Source organism: Gorilla gorilla, chromosome 16, assembly GCF_029281585.2.
Source record: "Gorilla gorilla gorilla isolate KB3781 chromosome 16, NHGRI_mGorGor1-v2.1_pri, whole genome shotgun sequence".
NCBI classification, from domain to species: domain Eukaryota; kingdom Metazoa; phylum Chordata; class Mammalia; order Primates; family Hominidae; genus Gorilla; species Gorilla gorilla.
The window spans coordinates 78,784,725-78,805,355 of NC_073240.2; the positions used below are offsets into that span (position 1 = coordinate 78,784,725).

Below are 20,631 nucleotides of genomic sequence, written 5' to 3' on the forward strand. Positions count from 1 at the left end.
AGCAAGAGAGGGAGATGAAGTTGAAGGAGAATTTGGGGACTGGATGGATGGAACCTGAGTATTAATCAGCAGTGGCCGTGGGGAGGGAGGAGGAGGAGAGTTCAGCACGACCCTCAGATGTCTACTCAGCAACAGGTGGACAGTCGGGCCTTCACGGGGCTGGCGAGCCGGCTGTAGGGGAGAGGACACTGAGTCCTCCTTGCTTTGGGTGGGGTTGGGCTTGGGGGTTCCTGTGGGTGTTCCTGCCATGGACATCTGAGGGACACTGGCAGTGGGCCTGGAGCCCTGGAGAGTTAGTGCCAGTGAGAGAGACGTGGTGCATTAGCAGAGGCTGGGCCTGAGGCCGGGAGAGAAAAGGAGGGCCAGAGGGAGTGTGGTGGCAGTGGGCACAGCTCCAGGGGGGCCCACAGGCTGCAGGCTTCCAGGCAGTTGGCAGGTGGGGGTGCTAGGCAGGAACCTATTCCAGGAGGAGCCAGGCCTGCCCAGGAAGAGAGGTCTCAGTCTCGGGATCTCTGATGGGCCTGGGTAGCCCAGAGGTTCACTAGCAAGGACACTGAGGTTTCCTGGTGCACCCCCCGGCAACGCCCTCCCACTGGAGCACCACCAGTGCCGGGGCTTGCTGTGGTGGGACAGCTCTGCCTGATAGAAAACCCCTCACGCGGGCCAAATGCCACATTTGATCCTTTCATTCTCTTAGATGCTGACGTCACCTCCCTCATTACAGGTCCATGGGCCTCCTGGCTGCACAGACGCCCTGGGCAGGGCATGTGGGCCCTGGTCCTGTCCTCAAGAGCTTCCAGTCTGGCCAGACCTGTGGCCATTTAGGCCAGAGGTGGCTCTACTGTACCCACGGTAGTGGCCACACCTCTTGCCAGTCTGCTGGGCTGGTCAGAGGCCAGATGTGTGTCAGTCCCTCTATCCAGGTCCCCTTTCACAGATGGGGACACTGAGGCCAGGGAAAGCATGGAAGCACATGGCTCTGAGCCCTGTGTGTGTGCTGGGGGTGTGAGCCCTGACCCAGGCTTCTGCCCTGGACGTGGACTTCTGTCTGTGGGGTGAGCCCACCCTCTGCCCTGTATTCAGATGGGGGAACTGAGGAGGAGGCACACAAGCCACTGTGCACAAGTTGTGCCACCAGATTTCAGGTCCAGGCAGCCGTCCAGACCCACAGTCACCGTTTCCTCTGTTCTTCCCCCATCCCAACTCACACACTCACTATCTCCAGACCCAGCCTGCCAGGCTGGGGAAGCCCCGAGACGCCGCCCCAGCAGCCCTGTCTTCGGCAGTTTCTGCTGCCAGAGCCAAGGGGAACTCAGAGATGAGCCATGGGCTGCCTGGTCCTGGACACTGCCCAGGAGAGAGCCTGGCCCTCAGCCTCCTGGGGGCAGCTCCCACCCAGACCCCTGTCTCTCCACCCTCCTCCCAGACCTCCAAGTCCCCAGTGGGCAGGGCTGGCACTTATCACTGGCTTCTGGACCTAGTCATCCCCCGCCAGCCCCTGCAGAAGGGCCCTCCCTATTCGGCCAGCCCCAGAGCCAGAGAGGCGCGGCTGCCAAACCGCCCAAGGAGAGCAGATGCTTCCATCCCCTCCTCGCTGCCCCCTCCACCCGGCCCTGACAGAAGAGTCCCAGGGGACAAGAAGGGAAAGAGTGTGTGTTCCCCAGGCTGGGGTCCAGCTCTCACACCCTCCTCCCACTGGGGCCATTGGCAGATGCTCCACTTCCGATTCACAGGCAGCAAGCAAACCCACCACGCCTCTCTGGGTGCACACACGGTGCATGTGCCCTGCTGACACCCACAGCCCCTAGCTCTGGAACCATACCCGCAGGAGCTTAAGTCCCAGCCCTGCCGCTGCTCCACAGGCTAGCACAGAGGACTGCCCTCTCTGAGCCTCAGTTTCCTCACCTGTAATGTGGGAGATGCCTCCCAGGAGTCTGCTGGGCCTGGGGGGCTGGGCAGCACCAAGTGAGGGTCCTTCACTCTTCTCTTCCCTGCCAGAAATCCTACCCCAGCCTGGGTCCACTGAGTGAGGGTCCCAGGTCCGCTAGGGCCAGGAAAGTGGGGGAAAGGAGGGTATGGAAGGGGCCTGGAAACCCACCCATCTCCCTGTACAAGAGGGAAAATTATAAGGCAGGTAAAAGCCTCTTGGAACCACTCACCACCGCAGCCACCCCACCCTCCTCGCCTGAGGCCTGGGGAGCAGCAAGGCTTCCACAAAGACACCATTGAGGCCCCGCTTCCTCCTCCCCTGGCCCAGCCCTCCCACCTGGATGGACTCTGGGCTGCTTCTTCCCTCAAAACCTCTCATTTCCTCTCCTTCTTCTTCGGTGCTCCACAAGGCCCCAGGGCTGGGACATGTGGCTGGGAGCCCAGGGCGCAGCCCCTATCAGCCTCTGTGGACCAAGCTCAGCTTCTCCCACCCCACCTGCCCCTGCTTCCACTCATCTTCCAGACGGGTTCCCTCAACTGGAAATGTTCCCCAGTACATGCCCCTCTACATGGGGGACTCAAAGCGCTTGGTTAGAAGATGGTAGCTGAGGCCAGTGACCAGGGTCAGGGCCCAGCCAGTAGCTGAGGAAACTGTTTTCCTCCCTGGCCTCCTTGGCCTTGCAAGGGACCAGAAAGGCAACTAAACAGAAGGTCAGCTGACCTGAGTGTGCATCTCTTGGCTCAAGAGTTCTTGGGGCAAGGAGGGATGGGGCTGCCCTGACCCTGGCAGAGGTCTCTGCAGCATTTAGACGTGGAGGCAGTCACCTGAGCAGGTGCCTGGCACTCCAGCACCCCCCGGGATAAAGCAGTGTCTCCTGAGAGGATGGCTGCTGTTGTAAGCTCCATGGGATTTGGAACTAACCTACTGTTTTGTTTTGTTTTGTTTGCAACAGAGTCTCGCTTTGTCTCCCAGGCTGGAGTGCAGTGGCACGATCTCGGGTCACTGCAACCTCTGCCTTCTGGGTTCAAGTGATTCTCCTGTCTCAGCCTCCCAAGTAGCTGAGATTACAGGTGTGTCCCACCACACCCAGCTAATTTTTGTATTTTTAGTACAGACAGGGTTTTGCGATGTTGGCCAGGCTGGTCTCGAACTCCGGACCTCAGGTGATCCACCTGCCTCAGCCTCCCTAAGTGCTGGGATTACAGGCATGAGCCACCATGCCTGGCCCGGAACTAACGTACTGTTGTCTGCATTTTGGTAGCTCACGGGACAGGAGAGGAGCAGGCAGTCTGTGGGCTGCGGGGATGGCCCTGGGTGGTAGAATCCCAGTCTGGAAGCAGCCAGGAAGAGTGGCTAAAGAGCAGTGAGCCCTGAGGGGTCTGCAGGTGTGTGAGTGTCTCCCAGGCAGCCCACCCTGGGCAGTGATGAGTCATCTAGCCTGGGCCCTGGTGACCCCAGTGTCATCACTGGGCAGGTCGCTCCCCTTAGTCTGACCTTAAGTCTCCCCTGTAACCTACCCCCTTGTTACCCTCAAACTAACAGGGTTGGGGGAAGGTGATAGCTCAGTGTGGGTGGCTGAGCCTTGGGGGTTCTGCTGGGAGGAGGTTTGAGAGGGGCCCACCCCTGAGTAGGCACACCAGACAGCTTCTCCCTTGCCTGAGGAGCCCAGGGAGACCAATGTGCTGGGGAGGGGACCCCCAGTAATGGCTCAGTATCCAGGGCCCACAGTGGGGCCAGACCATGGACCCAGTGCACGCCCTCCTCGCGTGCCTTGCCGCCACACACATGTGTACATGTGACACTGACCCACACTCCCGCACACACTCACCCATGCCCTGCCTGCTGGGTTGGAAGTAGATTGCTGTCGGAAGTAAAATCGGGGAGTCCCTTGGAGGTGCAAGGGGAGGGGAGGGGAACTGACCTGAGGTCTAGAGGGCCAGGTGACCTCAGGGAGGGTCCGCTGCTGGGGAAGCGCACCTGGCCCGTCCATGCTCTCACACAGCCGGCATTCAGACCCCAGGTGGGCCTCAACCCCACCCCCGCCCCACCACATACACACCCATGAGGGGAGACAGAGAGCCCTTCATCCCGGCCTTGGCCCTCCCAGATCACCCCATCCCACAGCCCCCTCAGATTCCCTCACCCCTGCCTGCCTAGACCTGGAGCCAGGATCTCCCCCCGTGGTGCCAAACCCCGAGGGGTGATGATGGAGAAGTCTGGCTTCGTCTTGGAGCAGGGCCCTCCCTCCCCAGCAGGCTGGCTGGGCGTCCCCTCCTCACTCCTGTGCACAGCAGCAGGCTTGCTGCCAACGTCCCGCCTTCTCTGTCTCCCTCGAGTTTTCCTCCTCCATCCCCTTCCTCGGGCCTTTGTCTGTATGTGAATCCAGTCTTTATGGAGGAGGGCATCTTGATTTCTCCTTCTCAGTTTTAGTAATTTTCTCCCATGTTAGCTGGCTTCTTCCATTCCCATCACTGTATTGCTGCTAAGGCCGGGCGAGAAGTCGAGCACAGCAGCTGCTGGCCCAGGTGCTAAGCCCCTCACTGCCCGGGGCGGGCGGGGCCGGCCAACTGCTCCGAGTGCGGGGCCGCAGAGCCCACGCCCACCCGGAACTCGCGCTGGCCCGCAAGCACCGCGCGCAGCCCCGGTTCCCGCCCGCGCCTCTCCCTCCACACCTCCTGGCAAGCTGAGGGAGCCGGCTCCGGCCTTGGCCAACCCAGAAAGGGGATCCCACAGTGCAGCGGCGGGCTGAAGGGTTCCTCAAGCGCGGCCAGAGTGGGCGCCAAGGCCGAGGAGGCGCCGGGCTGTGAGGGCTGCCAGCAGGCTGTCACCTCTCACTGGGACCCGGGCAGTGCTCAGAGGCAGCACCATACAGCAGAACTATGAGGGTGCGCCAGCATGGACCTCTTTCTGCAACCCACCTGTCCCTCTTTCCGGCACCTCGCCTCCTCCAGGCAAGTGTCTGAGCCTTGACCACAGCTCCGTCTCTCACACAGCTTCCTTCTTCGGTGAGAACCACCTGGAGGTGCCTGTGGCCACGGCTGTGACCAACATAGACCTACAGCTGCAGTTCTCCACGTCCCAGCCCGAAGCCCTCCTTCTCCTGGCAGCAGGCCGAGCTGACCACCTCCTGCTGCAGCTCTACTCTGGAGCCTGCAGGTGAGTGACGTCCCCCTGAGATCTGGGCGGGATTTGGGGTGGGATTCCTTCTCTAGCTCTGAGTGAACCCCAGCTGGCTGTGTGACCTTGTGTAAGTCACTTTTATCTTGGGGTCTTAAGTTCTCCACTGTGGGATGGGCAGCAGCAGCCCAGAAATGGTAAATCCTTCATGAATTGGCTGTGCCCACTGGCTCCCTCCAACCATGTTTCCCGCCACAACCCCTCGCTGGCCCTTTGTGCTCTGACAGCCCTGAACTGCTTTCAGTTCCTGGCCATCTTACAGTCGCTTGCTGCCAGGCTCTTGATGCACACTCCTTCTGCCAGGTGTGCGCCTCTCCCGTTCCCTGCACATGCCTAACTCCAGCCTCTCCCTGAAGTCTCAGTGTGGGCATCCCCTCCTCCTGGGCTAGGCCCCCTCCTGAGCCCCCATGACCCCTGTGCATCCCGGTGGCACTGCACCAATTTCTCTGCAGCACCACGGTCTGTCCACGACAGTAACAGCACCAGTACTGCCTCAGCTTCCTCATTTTTCCATTTCATCCTTCAAGACACCACAAGCTTTGTTAGCAAGGAGTCTTGTGGCTTTCTTGAGTCTTCCCCCAAGCCATGAAGAGTTTAAGAACCCAGGGTCTTATTCCGAATTTGTGCCAGGCTGGGTGCAGTTCCTCATGCCTATAATTCCGCCACTTTGGGAGGCCAAGGTGAGATCACTTGAGCCTAGGAGTTCAAGACTGGCCTGAGCCACACAATGAGACCTCATCTCTATTTTAAAAAGAAAAAAAATAAAAACAAATTTGGGTCAGCCATCTCCTTCCACACCCCAGTGGGGAGAGGACTAGGGCTTGGTCAGTCTGCTGCTGTCATTGCATTCCCAGTTCCCTATTATTCCAGGGCTGAAATCTAGGTTCCAAGACAATATTTCTGGCACCTCTCACTCAAGGAGAGAGGAGGAGAATTTAAAAATACAGGTTGGATTTCTAGGAGAGCATCTTGCTGTATGTCAGTTCCTTGTGGGCAAGGATGACATCTGATTCACATCAGGGTCCCCAGAGCCCATCCAGCCCTGGCCCAGAGTTCCCTTTGGTGAGTGTTTGGAGGATGAGTAAAGAGATGGCAGGATGGCAAGAGGAGTGGCACCAGAGGCCCTTGTCCTAGGTTTTCTGCTCTGGGGCACCAAGAGTGGGGAACCCCCTATGCTTTTATAAGGGAAATGATGGATTCCAAGTGCTGCCCCCCACCTCCCACTCCCCATCTCTCTTCAGGTCAGACTTGTCCTAAGCCAGGAGGAGCTGAGGCTGCAGACCCCAGCAGAGATGCTGCTGAGTGACTCCGTCCCCCACACTGTGGTGCTGACTGTCATAGAGGGCTGGGCCACGTTGTCAGTTGATGGGTTTCTGAACGCCTCCTCAGCAGTCCCAGGAGCCCCCCTAGAGTCCCCTGTGGGCTCTTTGTTGGGGGCACTGGGACCCTTGGCCTGCCCTACCTGAGGGGAACCAGCCGACCCCTGAGTGGTTGCCTCCATGCAGCCACCCTCAATGGCCACAGCCTCTCTGGCCTCTGACTCCCGACGTGCGTGAGGGCTGTGCTGAAGAGTTTTCTGCCAGTGATGATGTGGCCCTGGGCTTCTCTGGGCCCCACTCTCTGGCTGCCTTCCCTGCCTGGGGCGCTCAGGATGAAGGAACCCTAGAGTTTACACTCACCACACAGAGCCGGCAGGCACCCTTGGCCTTCCAGGCAGGGGGCCGGCGTGGGGACTTCATCTATGTGGACATATTTGAGGGCCACCTGCGGGCCGTGGTGGAGAAGGGCCAGGGTACCGTATTGCTCCACAACAGTGTGCCTGTGGCCGATGGGCAGCCCCATGAGGTCAGTGTCCACATCAATGCTCACCGGCTGGAAACCTCCGTGGACCAGTACCCTACGCATACTTCGAACCGAGGAGTCCTCAGCTACCTGGAGCCACGGGGCAGTCTCCTTCTCGGGGGGCTGGATGCAGAGGCCTCTTGTCACCTCCAGGAACACCGCCTGGGCCTGATACCAGGGGCCACCAATGTCTCCCTGCTGGGCTGCATGGAAGACCTCAGTGTCAATGGCCAGAGGCGGGGGCTGCGGGAAGCTTTGCTGACGCGCAACATGGCGGCCGGCTGCAGGCTGGAGGAGGAGTATGAGGACGATGCCTGTGGACATTACGAAGCTTTCTCCACCCTGGCCCCTGAGGCTTGGCCGGCCATGGAGCTGCCTGAGCCATGCGTGCCTGAGCCAGGGCTGCCTCCTGTCTTTGCCAGTTTCACCCAGCTGCTGACTATCAGCCCACTGGTGGTGGCCAAGGGGGGCACAGTCTGGCTTGAGTGGTGGCACGTGCAGCCCACACTGGACCTGATGGAGGCTGAGCTGCACAAATCCCAGGTGCTGTTCAGCATGACCCGAGGGGCACACCACGGCAAGCTCGAGCTAGACATCCCGGGCACCCAGGCACAAAAAATGTTCACCCTCCTGGACGTGGTGAACCGCAAGGCCCGCTTCATCCACGATGGCTCTGAGGACACCTCTGACCAGTTGGTGCTGGAGGTATCAGTGACGGCTCGGGTGCCCATGCCCTCATGCCTGCGGAGGGGCCAAACTTACCTCCTGCCCATCCAGGTCAACCCTGTCAATGACCCACCCCACATCATCTTTCCACATGGCAGCCTCATGGTGATCCTGGAACATTTGCAGAAGCCACTGGGGCCCGAGGTTTTCCAGGCCTATGACCCGAACTCTGCCTGTGAGGGCCTCACCTTCCAGCTCCTTGGCACCCCGTCTGGCCTCCCCATGGAGTGCCGAGACCAGCCTGGAGAGCTGGCGACCAAGTTCTCCTGCCGGGAGTTGGAGGCCGGCAGCCTAGTCTATGTCCACCGCGGTGGCCCTGCACAGGACTTGACGTTCCGGGTCAGCGATGGACTGCAGGCCAGCCCCCCGGCCACGCTGAAGGTGGTGGCCATCTGGCCGGCCATACAGATCCACCGCAGCACAGGGCTGCACCTGGCCCAAGGCTCTGCCATGCCCATCTTGCCCGCCAACCTGTTGGTGGAGACCAATGCTGTGGGGCAGGATGTGAGCGTGCTGTTCCGCGTTACTGGAGCCCTGAAGTTCAGGGAGCTGCAGAAGCAGGGGGCAGGTGGGGTGGAGGGTGCTGAGTGGTGGGCCACACAGGCATTCCACCAGCGGGATGTGGAGCAGGGCCGCGTGAGGTACCTGAGCACCGACCCACAGCACCACACTTACGACACCGTGGAGAACCTGGCCCTGGAGGTGCAGGTGGGCCGGGAAATCCTGAGCAATCTGTCCTTCCCAGTGACCATCCAGAGAGCCACCATGTGGATGCTGCAGCTGGAGCCACTGCACACTCAGAACACCCATCAGGAGGCCCTCACCACAGCCCACCTGGAGGCCACCCTGGAGGAGGCAGGCCCAAGCCCCCCAACCTTCCATTATGAGGTAGTTCAGGCTCCCAGGAAAGGCAACCTTCAACTACAAGGCACGAGGCTGTCAGATGGCCAGGGCTTCACCTAGGATGACGTACAGGCTGGCCGGGTGACCTATGGGGCCACAGCACGTGCCTCAGAGGCAGTCGAGGACACCTTCTGTTTCCATGTCACAGCTCCACCATTCCCCCTGCTCTGTACCCTCTCCATCCACATTGGTGATGACCCAGACGTTCACATCCTCACCAATGTCCTCCCTCATGGTGCCTGAGGGTGGTGAGAGTGTCCTCTCTGCTGCCTACCTCTTTGTCAAGCGTCTCAACAGTGCCAGCTACCTCTATGAGGTCATGGAGTGGCCCCGCCATGGGACACAGGACACAGGACAAGACCACTATGGTGACATCCTTCACCAATGGAGGCCTGTTGCGTGGCCGGCTGGTCTACCAGCATGATGACTCCGAGACCACGGAAGATGATATCCCATTTGTTGCTACCCGCCAGGGCGAGAGCAGTGGTGATGTGGCCTGGGAGGAGGTATGGGGTGTCTTCCGAGTGGCCATCCAGCCGTGAATGACCACGCCCCTGTGCAGACCATCAGCCGGATCTTCCATGTGGCCCGGAGTGGGTGGCGGCTGCTGACTACAGATGACGTGGCCTTCAGCGATGCTGACTTGGGCTTTGCTGATGCCCAGCTGGTGCTCACCCGCAAGGACCTCCCTTTGGCAGTATCATGGCCATGGATAAGCCCACGCGGCCCATCTACCGCTTCACCCAGGAGGACCTCAGGAAGAGGCGAGTACTGTTCATGCACTTGGGCTGATCATGGCTGGATCCAGCTGCAGGTGTCCGATGGGCAACACCAGGCCACTGTGCTGCTGGAGGTGCAGGCCTCGGAGCCCTACCTCCGTGTGGCCAACGGCTCCAGCCTTGTGGTCCCTCAAGGAGGCCAGGGCACCATCGACACGGCCGTGCTCCATGTGGACACCAACCTCGACGTCCGCAGTGGGGATGAGGTCCACTACCACGTCACAGCTGGCCCTCGCTGGGGACAGCTACTCCGGGCTGGTCAGCCAGCCACAGCCTTCTCCCAGCAGGACCTGCTGGATGGGGCCGTTCTCTATAGCCACAATAGCAGCCTCAGCCCCCGCGACACCCTGGCCTTCTCTGTGGAAATGGGGCCAGTGCACACGGATGCCACCCTACAAGTGACCGTTGCCCTAGAGGGCCCACTGGCCCCGCTGAAGCTGGCCCGGCACAAGAAGATCTACGTCTTCCAGGGAGAGGCAGCTGAGATCAGAAGGGACCAGCTGGAGGTGAGGAGTTGGAGGTGGTGAGCGGGGGTGTGGGCCAGGTAGAGGGCCTCCTGCCAGCCTCCATGCCAGGAACACATGTGACTTGGGCTGTGGCTGTGGTGGCTCCAGGTTACATGTGTGCACGTGCCTCAGATGTGCTCCCATATATGTTGTGCTCCCAGGAGTTTCTGGGGAGCCTGCTATACACCCATCCTCCTGGGAGTTGTGTGCGCCTCCAGAGGTTGTGTCCACTCGTGTCCATGACATGGCTGAGCATGCAGATTCCTGGATCCCACCCAGCCCTACAGAATCTCTGACGTGGAGCCTGAGAATCTGCATTGCAGTCAGTTCCCTGGGAGGACATCACGGGTCCTGAGCTTTGGGGACTGCTGACCGTGGAGGCAGGCAACTGCTCCTCAGACCCCCGTGTCCCCCGCTCTTTTCTCAGAGCCCAGACCTGGACTAGGAGGTCTGTCAAGGGCTTCTGCCCATCCAGGAACCCCACAGAGCAACCACAGGCCCTCCAGCAGGCTCACTGACTTGCCGTGTGACCTCAGGCCAGTCCTTGCCCGCTCTCGGCCTTACTCTCCTACACTGCTCATTTCGGAGACCCTTCTGGTCTGCATGTCTGGAGCTTGGGGCCGACAGCAAGCCAGCAGATCTGGAGTCAGGAAGGCCTCGCGGGAGGAGGCAGCGTTTGGGCCGGGCTCTGAAGAGCACAGGCCATCGGGGGCAGAGAATGGAGAGTGGTATTCCAGGCAGAAGGAACATTCCGGGCAAATGCATAGAACAGGAATGTGAGTTTGGGGGGTGGTTTGGCCTCTTGTGGCTGGCCCATCAGGTGAGGGAGCCCGTGTGGCCTTTGGGGCGTGAGCTCTGTAGGGCCTGAGCTGAAGGCGACTGTGCCTCCAGGAGGGGTGGGGCGGGGCGCCCTCTGATGGTCCTGGGTGGTAATAGCAGGGGCTGGGGAGGTGCTGCCTGCAAACCAGCCACAGGCCTGAACGGATCCTGAGCAGGGGGGCCTGTGTGTGTGCATGTGCACACGCGCATGTGTACATGTGTGACTGCGTCAGCATATGATAAACTCGTGTGTCTGTGTCACTGAGTCTGGGGATATGTGATTACGCACCTCCCCGAGGGAGTGCATCTCAAGCTGTGTGACCGACCCCCTGCAACCGTGTGTGGGGTGGGCATTAACATGTGACCAGCAGCCGGGGCAACCCAGTGAAACCCCATCTCTACATAAAAATTTAAAAATTAGCCAGGCACGTCCAGGCGCGGGGGCTCACGCCTGTAATCCCAGCACTCTGGGAGGCCGAGGCGGGCAGATCACCAGCTCAGATCGAGACCATCTGGCTAACACGGTGAAACCCCATCTCTACTAAAATTACAAAAAATTAGCTGGGCCTGGTGGCATGTGCCTGAGATCACAGCTACTTGGGAGGCTGAGGTGGAAGGATCCCTTGAGCCTGGGAAGTTGAGGCTTCAGGGAACTGTGATCACACCACTGCACTCCAGCCTGGGTGACAGAGTGAGACCCTGTCTCAAAAAACAAAACATGTGACCAGCTGCATGTCTGGCGGCTGTGTGTGTGAACCCACGTGTGTGTTTGTGTGTCTAAATGAGCAGTGATATCTAGAGGAATAAGTGGGGCAAGATCAAGCCTGTTCCGGCAGCTTAGGGCCACAGTGGACCCCTCTGAGACCCCCTCTGTGGCCCCCTGTGAGTCCTCATGACCTCTGTTAACCAGGCAGCCCAGGAGGCAGTGCCACCTGCAGACATCGTATTCTCAGTGAAGAGCCCACCGAGTGCCGGCTACCTGGTGATGGTGTCACGTGGCGCCTTGGCAGATGAGCCACCCAGCCTGGACCCCGTGCAGAGCTTCTCCCAGGAGGCAGTGGACATGGGCAGGGTCCTGTACCTGCACTCCCGCCCTGAGGCCTGGAGTGATGCCTTCTCGCTGGATGTGGCCTCAGGCCTGGATGCTGCCCTCGAGGGCATCCGTGTGGAGCTGGAGGTGCTGCCCACTGCCATCCCACTGGAGGTGCAAAACTTCAGTGTCCCTGAGGGTGGCAGCTTCACCCTGGCCCCTCCACTGCTCTGCATCACCGGCCCCTACTTTCCTACTCTCCCGGGCCTCAGCCTGCAGGTGCTGGAGCCACCCCAGCATGGAGCCCTGCAGAAGGAGGATGGACCTCAAGCGCCTTCTCCTGGAGAATGGTATGGCTGTGAGAGAGGCCCAGGGGCTGCAGCCCAGCTCTGGGGGCAGAGTAGAGGGAGCCCCAGGGACTCCCAGTCTGGGGGTTATACACAGAGAGGAGACGGGGAGTCACATTTCAGAAGCACCTATGCTTTAAATACTGTATCTCCTTTCTTCCTTACAACTCCTCTGGGAGCCAGAACTTATGGTCCCCATTTTCCACCAATGGAAGCTGAAGCCCTAAAAGAGTCAGTCTCCTCCTGCACCCAAAGGCAGGGCATGAAGGGTGCTGCTGAGGCCTGACTGCCATCCCTGGGCCTGCCCCTAGGTGGAAGAGCAGCTGATCCACCTACATGCACGACGGGAGCAAGACACTGACAGACAGTTTTGTCCTGATGGCTAACGCCTCAGAGATGGACCACCAGAGCCATCCTGTGGCCTTCACTGTCACTGTCCTGCCTGTCAATGACCAACCCCCGGTCCTCACCACAAACACAGGCCTGCAGGTGAGAGTATTCCTGGGAACACCCCCCATTTCTGCTTCGAGAAAGAGGCCTGCGTCCCCTACTTCATGGCACAGAGCTCCGCCTCTCTGAGCCTCAGTTTCCTCCTCTGCAAAATGGGGACGCTGCCGCATGCCTCATGGGGTTGTTGGAAGGGGAGATGTGAGATTGTGCTGAAATAGAACACAGGTGGGAGATTTTGTTACTGGACACTTGCAAGTGCGGTAGGCAGACTTCTGAGTGGCCACAGGTGGCTCTGCTTTTCCTTCTCCTGTGGCTCAGAACCAGAACACCTGACAGAGTCACTTACAAACCCTTAAGGGCAGGCGTCAGGGCGGGAGCCATGAAGCTTCCCACCTTCACCCCAGCAAGTGAAGGCCACGGCTTGGCTCCCCAAACTCCTGCCCCTTGTGCCACAGCAGAGCAGGGCCCCCATTTTGCAGAGGTGGAAGTTGAGGCCCAGACGTGGGATGGAACTTCTCCATGGTTGCAAAAGTAGTTCTGGTGGAACAGAAAGGGCATGGCTTTACAAAGCCCACATGGCAGGGCTTTGAACCCCAGCTTCTGGGGTGCGTCCTCCCTGGTCAGCAGGAGCCACTGAAGGTTCCACAGGAGGGCTGACTTGGGCTGTCTCTGACCTGGGGCACCGAGGGAACTTTGGTGGTCTAGGACGTGCCCATAGAGGGTGGCCTCATGGTGCGGAGGCCACAGAATAGTGGGACACAGCACCCTAGAACCACAGGCCAGGACGGCTGTGTGGCAGCATGGCCACCAGGTGGTGCCATCCACCCGTGTTTGCTCCGGGAGCCCAGTGCTGGGTTCCTGCCCCCCACATTATGGCCCCTCCTGCCAGGGCTGGGCCTGAGGGCTCCCTGGGGCCGGGGGAGGAAGCCCAGGAATGCCAGAAGGCTCTGCTTTCCGGGCATGTGAGTCCCACTGCAGCTCTGCCAGCAAGTAATTGACCCAGCAAGACTGGTACCAGGACCTCAGGAACAGGCACCAGCTCTGCTTGCAAGTGGGAGGCCTGAAAAGGGGTCCCCTTTGCCCAACATGAGGAGGGCCCCTAACTGCTCTGGAAGCACCTGGGCCCATCCCACACTGATCTGTGCTGCAGAACAGTGCCAACCATCAGCCCCCCACTCTCTGCGCCACGCACCCCTCCCTCAGCTGGAAGGAGGGCCCATTTCTAAAATCACCATTCCCACCTGTGCCCAGCCCTGGCCAGGCACACACGGAGGCTCTGAAAGGAGACCCCTGCCCCACCAGTGAGACAGATTAAGGAGCACTGTTGGTCAGCGTTGGGGGTTTCTGGGAGTGAGAACTTGGTGAGGGTAAGAGGTGGGGCCTTCCTGGGTAGGGGACATAAGCTGGCCTTGAGGGACATGCAGGACTAGGGCAGATGGAGAGCAGGGAGGCTGGGCCTGGAGGGTGACCTTCCCTGGGGCCTTCCCTGGGGTGACAGGGAAGGTGAATGCGGGAGGCCCTTTGTGCAGGGGAGCCAGAGTGGCGCCAGCCTCGGTGCCACCCGAGGGCCTGAGCCGCAGCAGGACTGGAGCCCTGGTGGCAGCCCAGGGCCGGGGAGGAAGGGGTGGGTGAGTGTGGCAAGGCAGAACCTTCACAGGCCTGTGTCCCCAGATGTGGGAGGGGGCCACTGCGCCCATCCCTGCGGAGGCTCTGAGGAACACGGACGGCGACTCTGGGTCTGAGGATCTGGTCTACACCATCGAGCAGCCCAGCAACGGGCGGGTAGTGCTGCGGGGGGCGCCGGGCACCGAGGTGCGCAGCTTCACGCAGGCGCAGCTGGACGGCGGGCTCGTGCTGTTCTCACACAGAGGTGGGTGCTGAGGGCCGGGCCTCGGGTTCCTGCCGCCCACGGGGGTGCCCTGAGATGGGGAGCCGGCTCGGGCCAGCCGGACCCCATGCCCCTGTCCCCAGGAACCCTGGATGGAGGCATCCACTTTGGCTTCTCTGATGACAAGCACACTTCCTCCGGACACTTCTTCTGAGTGATGGCCCAGAAGCAAGTGCTCCTCTTGCTGGAGGGCAGCTGGACACTGACTGTCTGCCCAGGTGGGTGTGCTGATCATGGGTGTTCCTGGGTGCCGGGAGCTGGGGCGGAGCTGAGGGTGGCATGCCAGGGTCATGCTGCCTCTCTGCAAACACAGGCCTGGGCCTGGATCTCAAAGGGTGATGGCCCCTTGTGCCTCTGGCAGGGTCCATCCAGCCACTCAGCAGCCAGAGCCTCAGAGCCAGCTCCAGCGCAGGCACCGACCCCCAGCTCCTGCTTTACAGTGTGGTCTCAGGCCCCCAGCTGGGCCGGCTGTTCTCACCCAGCAGGACAGCACAGGGGAGGCCCTGGTGAACTTCACTCAGGCAGAGATAAGGGCCCCACTCTGCAGCTACCACTCAGACGCCCCCAGCCTCAGGTGGCCGCTGTGCCATGGACATCATGTGGACATGGGTGCCAGCTCCAGCATTGCTGGCAGCAGACACCCCCAGGCTGGCCATAGTCCAGGCCCTGGTGTCCTGCCCTACAGGAGCTGCCACACTGGCAGGGCAAGTTCATGTTCCCAGAAGGAGGGAGAAAGATGCAGGAAGTCAGGGATACAGGGCCCTAGAGCAGGGCTGTGGTCTTGGGGTGTGGCTTCCAGAAGGAAGCTACAGCCAGACCCGAGGGTCTGGAGAGGGGGCACCATGTGGGGGCACTAGTGGCACCCCAGTAGCTGGCGAGGGGTAGTGCTTGGTGGGGGATGGAGTTGGACGTGAAGCAGCAGCTGGGCCTGTGGGCAGAGGTGTGAGCCTGGGGCTCAGGTCCGGTGCCAGCCAGAGGCAGAGTGGATCCTAGGGGCAGATGAGCTGATGAGAGGCAGCTGAGTCGGTCAAGAGGGTGAAGCCGCTGTTCATCCATCCTGGTGGCTTCAGAGACCACCAGGAAGAACTAGAGCTCTCAGCCATGGGTAGCAGCAGACTCTGTGATAACTGTGCCATGGGGGCCAGCCCAGTCATCGCTTAAATGAACACCTCTCCCTGAAGGCACAACAGGAGTTGTTCCATAGCAGGGCAGAGCGGGGCAGACTCTTCCATGGGCCGTCCTGGGCAGGTGGTGCACCTGATGCTCCCACCAGGAGGCTGCGTGGGCATCTGGACCCAGCACATGACAGTGAGTTCTGGGTAGGGCGCGTTCTTGCGGGTACAGAGCTGACTCTGTCACTCAGGAGCCACGGCATGTGATACTGCCCCAAGTACCTCCAGAGGGGTCCCCCCGCCAGCCCTTGAAAATGGCAGAGCCCACCCCTAGCCCCCTTTCCTAGCTCTCTTGCTGGGCAGGGACCTCGTGAACCTGGCACTCTCCCTCCTGAGAGGCGCAGATGCTATTCAGCAAGTGCAAAGCCAAAGTCCCCGCCCAGCAAGTGGCTCAGATGGGGAGGCTTTGGACAGCTGGAAGGAGGTGGCTTTGACAGGTGGAATAAAGTTTCTTGGGCTTCTCACATCAACACCCCCCAGTCCCGGGTTCTGTATTTCCCTGGCTCCCCACTCCTGCTATGGCCCCCTCCCCACAATGAGATATTTGTCAGGCTGGTGTCTACAGCTGCTGTGTACCCTCAGTTGCTGGGAGCCTTTGTCAAGAATGCCCAAGAATGGGGAGGGCACAGGACCAGGCCATCAGCAACCCTCTTGCACTCTATAGTCCCACGTTACTCAGAGCTTCCCCGTGCCCCAGAAATATGAAGGACTAGATTGAATGGGCACCAGGGGGCCAGGCTGGCAGTGCCACCCAGGAAAGCGGGGAAGAGGCTATGTGGGCTACCTGGCCCACTCAGGGAGGAGGGCAGGACTGGGTATTGCCTTGACAGCAGCCCTGTCCCACAACACTGAACTGGGCAGGGAAGGGGTCAGGTGTCCCCCTGACATGGGGCTGGATTCCAGAGCATTGGACCTGGCCACCAGAACTGGCCGTCTCCATCCAAGGCACTGGGACCATGGATGCCGGAGCCACATGTGGCTGAGAGCTGGCGGAGCCTGCCCCCCAGGGAGCGCTGAGTCCCGGAGGTGGTCATTTCTGGGGAGGGGGCTGTGGGGCTCATCCCACCTGCCCCCTTCTTTCCAGCACTTGCATGGCGCTTCCCTCTATTTTCACTCTTGGCGGCCGCCCCACACGTTGCATTCCTCCTCCTTTCTTCTTCTCGCTGTCCTCCATCCTCCATTCCATCCAACCCCTCTCCCAGCCCCTGGGGAGCCTACCTCAGGTCAGAGAGTCTGAACCCCGAGATGTTCTGGGTGTGTGGATTTCCTAAGCTACCCTGATGTCCCCACTTCCAAGTCCTGACTCCTTTGAGCCATCCCAGGGGGTGTCTGGCCACTGGCCCACAGGAGCAGAGGCCAGGCTGTGACTGTGTGAGCATCAAGGTGTGTGATGTGTGTGTGGGCTTGCACACAAGTGTGAGTGGAAGAATGGCACCAGGCCTGGGCTAGGACAGAAGCAGCTGGGGAAGGAGCCTGGGGGGCATGGGCAATCTGATTTTTCCTCCGCCCCCGCCCCCGCCCCCGCCCCAGCCCCAGCCCCAGCCCCAGCCCCAGCCCCATCCCCAGCCCCAGCCCCATCCCCAGCCCCATCCCCAGCCCCAGCCCCATCCCCAGCCCCACCCTACCCGGTCTAAACCAATGTGGTAGGGGTGGCTGCAGGGGCAGGGACGGGAGTGTCTGAAGCCTGTTTCACTCCCAAAGATTTCTAAGGAAAAGTGTTCTGCATCCTCTGGCTTGGCCTTGTTGGCCAATGGCCCTCTTTCAGGGACATTCACTCTGATTCCCAGTGTGCCGTATCCACTGGCCACGTTCTCTAAGGAAGAACAATAGCATCTGTTTTTGTCTCCAAATGACTGTAGGGTAGGGCTGTGGGTCCAGCGCCCATAAACCAAAATGAGGCAGGGATTGGGGCTTGCCCTATGATGCGCTGATGACCCACGGAGATGGGTCGAGGCAAGCAGCATAGCACTGGGCAAGAGCACTGGACTGGGAGTCCCGAGATGCTGCTTCACCCTGGGGCTTTAAGCAAGTCCCTTTCCCTCCCAGAGCCTCAGCATCCTTTCTATCAAATGATGACTCTCTGCCTTTCTCCCAGGGTGGCCGTGGGGATCAAGGGAGACAGTGGCCATAGGGATGCTGTGTTAACTGCAGATGTGGCTGTAGGAGCACCTTGCTAACTGCCAATGTGAGTTCAGACTCTTCAGAGTATTTGGCATCCAGGTCTGTGGTGAGGTGTGACATATGGGATGTAAGGTTTGATGCCTGCTCCGACTCCAGTCTTGCTAACACATGCGAAACATTTGGCAAATCATGACCCTCCCTTGGGGAAAAGAGCAGTCTAGGAGAGCTTCAAGGCAGCCTGGCTTCGACGCAGTCCGGGGCATGACTGAGATAGAATTATGTGGCGAGGAACTGGAGGGTGTCTGGGTACAGAGCTGCAGTGTGGGCAGAGGTGTAGTGTGGCCGCATCCAGGACGGCCACTGGCCAAAGCAGGGAACAGAGACGGAATGAGGAAGAGCTCTGTGGGGAGGGTGGGGCATAGGGTGGAGAACCTTCAAAGTCCGAAGAGTTTGACTTTTGGGGCTCAATGCTGCAGGCCGTAGGGAGCCATGGAAGGCTCTTAGGTGGAGAAATGACGCTGGACATTAGTGAGCAAGCCCTGTCTCCAGGAGCAACACGGGTGGTCCTCTGAGCACGCCAGGCACGAGTGTGCATGGAGCTGCTGCAAATGCCTCGGTGTGTGGGTGAGCTTCCGTGTTGTGACTCTGCCCATGTGTGTGCTTCAGTGTGCTGAGTGGCTGCACACCCCAGATCTGTGCTGCACGTGCCAGCCAGTGAGGGTGCGTGCTGGGCACCGGGAGGTGGCGGGGAAGGAGGCGTATGTGTGTTGTGGACATGTGTGTTAGCGTGTGCATGCCGGCTGTGGGGCCTCACAGCATGTGTGTGCACACCCCGGCATGTGCATGTGTCTGTGTTCCCCAACCCCAGGCCTGCCCCACCCATGCGTGTGACCTGCCATGTTGATCTGATGCTTTCAGAATCACTATCAGTGGCCCCTGAGGAGCATCAGCCATGGTAGGTACATGCCTCACCGCCTGCTGCATGAACGGTGTTCCTGCCCCGCTGCACCAGCTCCACACGGGGGCGCACCTGGGACCTCAGATCCAGGCTCCCTGCCCCTCCCTTCTGGAGCTGCAGATTTGCTTTTTCCTCTTTCTGTCCTCGTGCTGCTGGCTCTCTCACCTCCCTTCCCTGCAAGCCATGGGACTCAGCGCCACTGCCCAAGGCCTCCATGGCTGAGCCTGGGGGCTCTTGGAACAGGCTCCATGCCCAAGCTGGCAGACATGGGTGCTCTCTGGAGCTGTCAGAGAGGGCAGAGAGCTTGTGGTTTATGGTGTAGGGGCTGCGAGCTTGGAGGGCGTTGTGTGTGGGGCTGGACTCTGAGGCGGCCAGAGGTCTAGGAATGCTGTACCTGTCATGCAGTCTGAGTCATGCTGCCAGGTCAGGGTATCCAGCTCCCAGCCTGGGAGTGCTGAGAGCCAAATCCACTGCAGAGCAGGGGTGATAGTCAGGGTCCCACCTCCTCTATCTGTTGGCAATCCAGTGGTGATCTAGGATAAAACCCTGAGAGTCCCATACACACGGTCATCCCACAACACACCTCACAGGCCAGGCAGGGACACAGAGCCCCCTTCCCTCCCTCTGAGGTACCATCATAGCTGCTAGCATGTGACCGAAGGCAGGGTCCCTAGCCCCCACTGAAGCACTATCGCCGGCCAGCAGGCTCACGCACCTTGGCCTGTTGCTCCTAGGGGTCGCCTGTGCTATTCAGCCAAGGGGACTACAGTGCCTGCTGGCCCAGCTGAGCTCCGCCTAGTGAGCCCACCCACCTCCCCTGCCACGGACTCTCCCTCTTCTGCTTTTCCCAGCAGGAAGGACCCAGCCTCAGCTATGAAACCTGCAGCCCCCCCCCCACCCCGCAACCAACTGAGGCTCCCCTCTTAGACTTATAAGTCTATGGCCGGTGGCATCCGGCTACCTGCCCTCCCTGCCTTCCCCAGGGTCCCTTCAGAGGACCCTGGACATTCTCACCACCCAGAGGGGCCTCTGGCACTCACTCCAGCCATCCAGCCCTTATAGCTTCACCATTTTGGTTCAAGTAGTGTTCCTTCTCTATCAGGCCTGGTGGCTGTTGTTGCCTGGGCTCCCCAGGCAAGAGGTGGCCCTGGGCCAGTGGGTTGGAAGAGAGGGTGAGCAGAGAAGAGAGAAGCCCAAGGCGGCTGAGCATTGGTCTGAACTCTGGGTGCACTGCCTGGGTGCTGTGGGAGAGGCCAGCATGTGTGGGCTGGGGAGGGCTGCCACAGCCCCCAGGCACTACCTGTGAAGCTCCGGCTCCTCCCTCCATCTTCCTCCCCTTTCCCTTCCAGCCCCTGTTTTCCAGGAACCTTTGCTACACCCGCACCTGCACCCTCCCCACCCTGGCCCTCCCACAGCTGCTGCAGCGTGCCCGCCCGTACTCTGTGCTTGCCTAACCAGCTCTCTGCTTGCTTTTCTCTCTCCTATTTTCTCTCTGCTTCTCTCCAACTGCCAGCTGATTGGGTCAGGCAAGTCCATCCCGTCCCGAGAGCCCCAGCCCCACTTCGACCTCTAAACAGATCCTCCTCTTCTCGGAGGCCTCCCTTTCCAAGCCTGCCTGGGCGGGTGTCCTGTGACTTGACAGTGGCTCCCCAGACCCAAAGCCAGCACCCTTCATCTGTGACTTAGTCTGTCGTAGTGGTGAGCTGACACATCCGGGTGTGACCCTTGCTGAAAACTTGTGCCCCCTCTGTGGTATGCCCCTGCCCTGTTCTATAAATATCTATAAATACTCATACATATATATACACCTACACATGGCTGACCGCCTCGCCTCTAGCACTGGGAATCAGTCACCATACTGTCCTTGTGGAATCTTGTGGCCCAGCAAGAGGAAGCTCTCCCCTGACATTGCCCCTCCAAAGTGTGCCACCTCCAGTGAGCCTCCCTGTCATGCCCGGCCTGTGGACAGCCAGCCCCCGCCAT

At 60.2% G+C, this 20,631-nt stretch overlaps 1 protein-coding gene across 1 annotated transcript in view; it reads left to right on the top strand.

Moving 5' to 3' along the window:
• The window catches only part of LOC101141731 (chondroitin sulfate proteoglycan 4-like), an 81,391-nt gene extending 66,840 nt beyond the window's left edge, over positions 1-14,551 (top strand). Inside the window, 15 exon segments of the mRNA XM_063698738.1 lie at positions 4,924-5,086; positions 6,354-6,517; positions 6,520-6,636; positions 6,639-8,806; positions 8,808-8,917; positions 8,919-9,115; positions 9,118-9,264; positions 9,267-9,366; positions 9,368-9,863; positions 11,593-12,040; positions 12,043-12,062; positions 12,371-12,391; positions 12,393-12,548; positions 14,181-14,379; positions 14,481-14,551. Coding sequence (XP_063554808.1) covers positions 4,924-5,086; positions 6,354-6,517; positions 6,520-6,636; positions 6,639-8,806; positions 8,808-8,917; positions 8,919-9,115; positions 9,118-9,264; positions 9,267-9,366; positions 9,368-9,863; positions 11,593-12,040; positions 12,043-12,062; positions 12,371-12,391; positions 12,393-12,548; positions 14,181-14,379; positions 14,481-14,551 — 4,577 coding nt within the window.
• Positions 14,552-20,631: the final 6,080 nt, after the last annotated feature.